The sequence below is a fragment of the Hyalella azteca genome, unplaced genomic scaffold (genome assembly GCF_000764305.2).
Source record: "Hyalella azteca isolate HAZT.00-mixed unplaced genomic scaffold, Hazt_2.0.2 contig5418, whole genome shotgun sequence".
Classification (NCBI taxonomy): domain Eukaryota; kingdom Metazoa; phylum Arthropoda; class Malacostraca; order Amphipoda; family Hyalellidae; genus Hyalella; species Hyalella azteca.
The window spans coordinates 81,228-88,846 of NW_025935610.1; the positions used below are offsets into that span (position 1 = coordinate 81,228).

Sequence of the window (7,619 nt, forward strand, 5' to 3'; positions counted from 1 at the left end):
TAAATTTTTATTTCAAGAATTCGGTGGAGAAACCTTACAACACACTACCAAAAGTCGCATTTTGTCTGTTTTCTCTCGATAATCCATTTGAGTACGTCAATATGGACTCTAACAATAATATTTCGTCTGCTCACTCTCCCATGCGCATGCTAAATACAAAACAAATGTAAGCATTCATGTATCTTCCTCATCAAATATTTACTGCGGTGAATAAACACAGAAGTCTCTGCTACATCGTGGTATCTCTAACCCAGCGATACGATGTTATCTCTTCACGATCATCTTCTCTGAAGAGCTGACTTGACCGCACAAGTGCTTATTGCCGCCTTCACACAGCCACTGGCAGTTGCGGTCTCGACAGTATAACTTGATCTCATGTACAACGTAAGAGGAGAAAAGACAATATTTCACAGCATTAGTGTTATCCTGAATCTGAAACATGATGTTATTATCGCAATCGACAATTAACTGTTATTTCATGTAACTCGAGTGTGGAATCTCAGCCTACAATTGAATGCCAGTTTCTCCTGTGTATTAAAGCATTTTATTTCCTTCATAGAACAGATTAGCTATCTCAGATAACGAATAATTAATTATATAACCAAGCGAAACAAATTGGCAAATAATCTTCAATTAAGTCTTTACTTAAGTGCAAGCTTATCACCATGAGACGCACCGCGGTCATCATGCTTGGGACCCTACTCTACATTGGCAAGTTTTCAGTATTTGTTTCAATGTGGTCTGTAGCTATACCAGTGCTTAAAACCCTAATATATACGGTGATACTATTTAACTTCATAGGTGCGACATTCTCTTTCGAGACAATGTTTCACCAATAAAAGGCTCGATGCGATCTAAGTTTTATCTAATTTTACGAAATGTGCAGCGTGCTTCAAACTTTCATTGCAGTCTGCCTCTTCGAAGGAACTTATAAACTCTTACACGCCATGATTATTGAACTAGAGAGCAGAAACAACGTGCCAAATTTTCATTAGAAAACCTTTATAATTAATCATTTTCTTATGATATCCTTGAGCAGGATTCGGAGATGGTCACTTTTTTCAATCGCTGGGAGTCACTGTACCTATTTGAATATAATTAGTTTCAAATGATTTATTCTGAAGGAAACACGAATAATTATGGATTTATGAACGCTGTCAATATTTCAGAATCAATGTAAAAGTTACTGAAACACAATAGAAGTGAATAGATAATAAATAATAATAAAATTATAAAACATAAATAAAATGAATATAAACAGGGTTAGTGAAGTAATCCCAATTGTATGGTCCCCACAGGAGCAGCATCGCTGAGCGAGGCGCAGTACGCACCAACGTGGGAGTCGCTGGACGCGCGGCCGCTGCCCGCCTGGTATGACGAGGCCAAGATTGGCATCTTCATCCACTGGGGCGTCTTCTCGGTGCCTTCCTTCGGCTCCGAGTGGTTCTGGCACAGCTGGGGTGATGGAAAATTTCAGTCATAAGAGATTCAGGATATATATTACCGTTATTACTACAGTTCCAGATACAAGAATTGTAAGAATTGTAATTCGAAATCAGAAAAGTTAGAAGTATTCATTCGCAGTTCCATTTTGTTAATGGAGGGTAATTTTTTTCTCAATTTTGCCTTCGAGCACAAAATCTATGTAGAGTAAAAATAATTAAGACATTTATACATAATTCTGTAAGAGTGAGAAGTCAAGCAATTTCTTTATTTTCCCTATTCCAGTCACTAAAAATCCGGCATATGTGGAGTTCATGGAGAAAAACTACCGGCCTGGGTTCACGTACCAAGATTTTGCTGCGATGTTCACGGCAGAATTTTACAACCCAGTTGCCTGGGCGGACATTTTCAATGCGTCTGGGGCCAAGTACGTCGTGTTGACCAGCAAGCACCACGAGGGCTACACCAACTGGCCCTCCAAAGTCTCCTGGAACTGGAACTCCATGGATGTGGGCCCCAAGCGCGACTTGGTCGGTGAGTGACTAGAATCGCTTCAAACTGAATATTTCATTCTAGAAGTGACTATTTTCTACAAGTGACTATTCGATCTACAAGTGACTATTCCATTCTACAAGGGACTTCTCTATTCTACAATATACTATTCTGTTCTACGGAGAAATGGAGTAACTAAATCTTTATCTAGTTTGAGCAAACAGTATTCAGAGATTGCTTAATCGTGTCCCTGATTGCTTTGTTCGTCACAGTTAACAAGGTACTTTGCTGAATTATGCACATAGAACGTAGTTTACATCCTATATATGGGTTTTAATAATTATTCCTACTTTATATATAATTCAAAAGTAATTCGGTCACTTTCCAAAAATTATTCAGCTAACACCTTACTGTTAATATTAATTGGATCTATCAATGTTTATACGAGTCCATTTTTTATCAGTCGGTGTTTTCGTACATTATTACATGGCACCTGTATAACTTCAATTCCACACGAAGTTATGCTGTATTGAATTTATTAACGAAATGACACAAATCAACTTATTTAGAGGTTCATTTATGGAAACGATGCAGGTGAGCTGGCCACCGCTATCAGAACGGTTCATCCTCACCTGCATTTCGGACTCTACCACTCCCTCTTCGAATGGTACAACCCCCTCTTCCTGCAGGACAAAAGTAACGGTTTCCAAACCAACCATTTCGTGAAGACCAAAACCATGCCTGAACTTATGGAGCTCGTAAGTAGGAATTAAAGAGTGAGCATAGCTAAGACCATCAGTGCAGGAAAATGACGTTGAAACAGCGGTGATTGTGAGTTGATTTCGATGTAATAACGTTATTTCAACGCCAGATGCCTGGTTTGATTATTCCTATCGATGACGAACTACCCGAAATAAGTTTTCAATAAGTTTAAAAATGTATCGAACAAATATGAGTTACGCAGTAAAGAGTTTACATTGAGAATTTTCGATATATTTTCAAGTTCCGCAATTTTAAGTTTAGGAGCTTTAAAATTAAAATTCTGAGTTTAAACTTTTATTCTAGTGCTATTCTTTGGTAGTGCTGAAATACTGATGTTGTGATTTTCCTTGAAGGTGACGAAGTATAAGCCAGAAGTGATCTGGTCAGATGGCGACGAAGATGCTACAGACCAATACTGGAATTCGACGACCTTCTTAGCGTGGCTCTTCAACGACTCGCCGGTCAGCGAGACGGTCGTTGTCAACGATCGTTGGGGGAAGGGCGATGCCTGCAAGCATGGATCGTTCTACACGTGCTCGGACCGATACAATCCAGGTGACGAAAAATCTAGTTGTCGTTGAAATGTTAGTTCATAATTTAACGTATTTTTATATTTTACTTTTTCATATTTTTTGCTATTTTTTACATAACTTAATGATACGAAAAACCCAAGTTCATAATTTACCCATTTGCTCAACGAGAGTCAAAATGTTGCTGTTTTTATCTCAGGTTTGCAAACGCTGAGTTTTTTATAAAAACTAATTATTCCAGCATTGATTCCTATACATCCCGAATGTCATATACCAAGGGAATTAAAAAATTTAAATGACAAATCAGGCGTGGCACAGCCTCACAAGTGGGAGAACTGCATGACGCTGGACAAGCGGTCGTGGGGCTACCGTCGCAACGCACCAGCCACCGACTACCTCACCATCCACGACCTCATCACGATTCTCGCTGAAACCATCAGCTGTGGAGGTGATTCTACTCATACCGAGCAAGTGATCTCTGGCTTTCATAAACACCCACGGGAAATTAATTCTCTTGAGCGATTAAGCAAAATTATACGGTTTTGTGCCTACATTAGCAGTTCTCATGGCCCAAGGTGAAATCCCGTTTCAATTCATTCGAACTGGATCTGCGATCGTACATTTGGCGCTACGCAATAGCTGGATAAACCACATTGACTATGAGTGCAGGCAATTTTTATGTAAACATGACCTCGCGCAAGTGGTAATGATTTTTGCCATCATTGTCTAGATAATAGATTTCTATTAGTCTCACCGTGCTATGCAGGCAACTTGCATGGTTCCACCCACGACGGGATGATCCCCGCCATCATGGAGGCCAATATTATCTTAACCGTACGCTTATGCAGGCAACTTGCTGGTTAACATTGGTCCCACCCACGACGGGATGATCCCCGCCATCATGGAGGCCAATATTATTTTAACCGTACGCTTATGCAGGCAACTTGCTGGTTAACATTGGTCCCACCTACGACGGGATGATCCCCGCCATCATGGAGGCCAATATTATCTTAACCGTACGCTTATGCAGGCAACTTGCTGGTTAACATTGGTCCCACCCNAATAATTTCCACTTTCTAAATCATTTCAATTTTATAAATAATATCCACTTTCTAAATCATTTCAATTTTATAAATAATTTCCACTTTCTAAATCATTTCAACTTTCTAAATAATTTCCACTTTCTAAATCATTCCCTCCCCCTTTGCCCTGCGCAGTTCAAGGAAGTATGGAAGGGCCTGCAGGTGATGTTACCGCAGCAATCGAGAGTTCGCGGCCGCTGGGCGTGGGTTCTGAAGATGACCGATGTCATGCCTGCGATGAAATCGGACAAAGCGACGAGCCGTTGGGACATACTGAATAAGTTGTTGAATCTTTGAATGGCGGAGCTAATTGTTTGAAGATTATAAGCAATTAATTATTTGAACACCTTCAAAAGATTGAATGATTTTAAACCATTGGCATATAGCGTAGTTTTTTTATATAAATGTACCAATCCTTACTAGCGGAAATATTGAATTAATATAAATCAACTCGTTGTCTTTATTAGAATATTAACGCTGCTCATAACTGAATGCAAGGTTTCATCAATATTCCTGGCATGTTCATTCCGAAACATTTACTTTGCTCTGCCGGCATTATTTGTAAGATTTATATAAATTTAGGCTGAGTTTAATGTGTCTCTTTTTCATATTTTTTACGTGAACGAGCGCTTTAAAAAAATTTCACTGAGACAAGCTGCTTATGTCATACGCCAAAAAAGTAAATAACTACAATCGGTGTAGTTTTTTAACCACAAGGTATAATCTGGCAGGCAATCAGTATAAGGTCTCTAATTATTAGTGAAAAGACATACCGTAGGTAGGATTCACTTACATTGTCGGGCCTGTCAGCTGCCGTATCAGCTGAGACACCGCATATAGGCCTATAGTGATCGTTCTTTAGTACATTGCGCTGTCTAACTGTTGATTCTACAACCACGAATTTTAAAAGGGCACTTGTAAACGTTTAAGTTCAATAACTTTATTCAAGAATTAGGTTAATACAATTAATCACAAATCGGTACAACGGAAGTTCATGTAGGACTATAGCTTATTGATTAAATAGTTCAGACACTGGACACGTAAAAGGCTAGCGTATCAGGTGCTATAGTAATCACTGTATTCGGCGCCGCGTGTCTCCGCCAACTGACTCTCCGGCTATCCGCCCAACAACCAACAGTTTCCGTTTTCTAATTTTACTACACAAAACTAGTCCAGATATTTAAGCTTACTGAAGCATGTGGAAAATGCTTTTTCCAACAACATGGGTCATCACTGACAATTCCGGAACCAAAAAATCGAGCAAATCGTTTGCCTTCAGAAGTGATCAGAAAACGAAGGATTCTTGAAAAAGCCTGATATCTTGGATCTAAACGTTTTAGTAAAAAACAATCTATCATAGATACACGAACTATTATAAGTTCTTTGATACAACATTCCCAAAACTATGAAACTTGGGTACACGCAAAACTGGAACTGAAACTTTGGTTTGCCACAAAACCTTATATATCAAGTAAACACTAACAAAACTCTCATCTGTTCAAAATCAACTCTCTCATCAAAACTCTCATCTGTATAAAAAAACTAAAAAATTTTCTCATTTCAAACTTGGTTTATCATCCTTCATTCTACAGTCTACATGATGTAATTATCCTAAGCCCAAGCATTATAAAATTTATATACTAGAATTCAAATTCCTATCAAAGCTTAATAGCATTACCATGTATCAAAGCCATTATATTTTTTTAAGTTACCCAATGATTTCCGTTCTTCAGCAATGTTTCCTACGGCATCCAAGCCCATTTAATACTTTTAAACCATTTAAAATTTCTTTGGAAAATTTTCCAATCGTATTATCTATTTCATGTCATCCTTAAGACTTCATTTAATTAAAATTTTGAAATAGCCCACATCAATCCTCCTCCCGTGACATAACCCACATTAATCCCTCTCCTGTGACATAACCCACGTCAATCCTCCTCCCGTGACATAACCCACATTATCACGCCTGGGGTCTTGTGAGTACTCTGAAGCCGGGGGTCTTGCGAGAGCACCAGGGTCACTGCACCTACGCCTTAGTCAGGTGAGTGCAGTTGCTCCTGGTGTCTGGCAAGTTCGCCCATGCTATTCTTTTGACTGGATAATGTTCCATTACCTGATCAGAAACTTGGAATTTAACATCAAAACCTAAAGTTATTTCTCCTAAATCACTATGAACAGTAAACGAATAACCTGACTGACTGTTAATAAATGTCTTACGTTCAGGTTCACGAGTTCGGGTGGCGCGGTTTACGGTATCGTGTTGCACTGGCCTCAGGACGACCTGCTCACCCTCGCCTCCGTCAGCAGCACCGCCAGCACTTCCATCACCATGCTGGGGGACAGCCTCCAGGAGGTCTTGAAAGTAAGACAAATAAATAAATGACTATACCTCTCTAGTACCTCCATCACCATGCTGGGGGGCAGCCTCCAGGAGGTCTTGAAAGTAAGACAAATAAATATATGACTATACCGCTCTAGTACCTCCATCACCTGTCTCTTATACACATCTAGATGTGTATAAGAGACAGACATAACCCACATTAATCCCTCTCCTGTGACATAACCCACGTCAATTCTCCTCACGTGACATTACCCACATTAATCCTCATCCCGTGACATAACCCACGTCAATTCTCCTCCCGTGACATAACCCACATCAATGCCCACGCAGCCCACATCAATCCTGACCATCTCGCTCGTCTCTCGACAGCTCCAGCCGAGATAACGAGGCTTGCATTTGCTCGCGAATTTTGAGAGTCGCGCGGCTGAGCTCTTTTGATGTCGCGTCTTTTTTGTGCCCAGGGCTTCATTAACTTAATTTATGACATCCTTTGTACACCCAACGTCTTTGAGCTTCGACCATTCTATTATTAAAATGAGGGTTCTCGGTAGAGTTATTCTAATTTTCCAGCATTAGTGTTATTGAAGAGAAAAATCGTAAATCTTATCTGTTTTTTTTTTTGTTAACAATGCGTTTTGTCGAAAATTTTCGAAGTGCAAATACTTTGTATTTGAAGTCTCAGATTCTTTGTGGTTATATTTTGTTGTTAATTATTCAAACTAGCATTGAAAAGCGACATTGCTCACAATAGATGAATCATGATATTTGAATACTCAATTTGTCATATCTCATTTTCCTAAATCCTTTTCCCGTTGATCTCTTTTCTTCAATTTGGAAATAGTCAACAATTAGATTAAGAACTACATTTATGAATATCCTTACTTGCAGTAGGAAGATATGAATGATTTCTTACATTCATCCCGTAACGCGCAAACGTCCAATTCTCAACTGATCTTCAGCTTAATTTTG

The 7,619-nt window shown here is 39.2% G+C and overlaps 1 protein-coding gene across 1 annotated transcript; it reads left to right on the top strand.

The window, feature by feature from the left end:
• Positions 1–347: 347 nt before the first annotated feature.
• LOC108675543 (alpha-L-fucosidase) lies at positions 348–7,034 on the top strand. The gene is made up of 10 exons (XM_047880458.1): positions 348–711; positions 1,299–1,460; positions 1,729–1,977; positions 2,530–2,693; positions 3,051–3,252; positions 3,535–3,675; positions 4,076–4,152; positions 4,445–4,590; positions 6,533–6,671; positions 6,981–7,034. The coding sequence occupies exons 1-10, from the start codon at positions 666–668 to the stop codon at positions 7,032–7,034; spliced, it is 1,380 nt and encodes a 459-aa protein (XP_047736414.1). The 5' UTR covers positions 348–665.
• Positions 7,035–7,619: the final 585 nt, after the last annotated feature.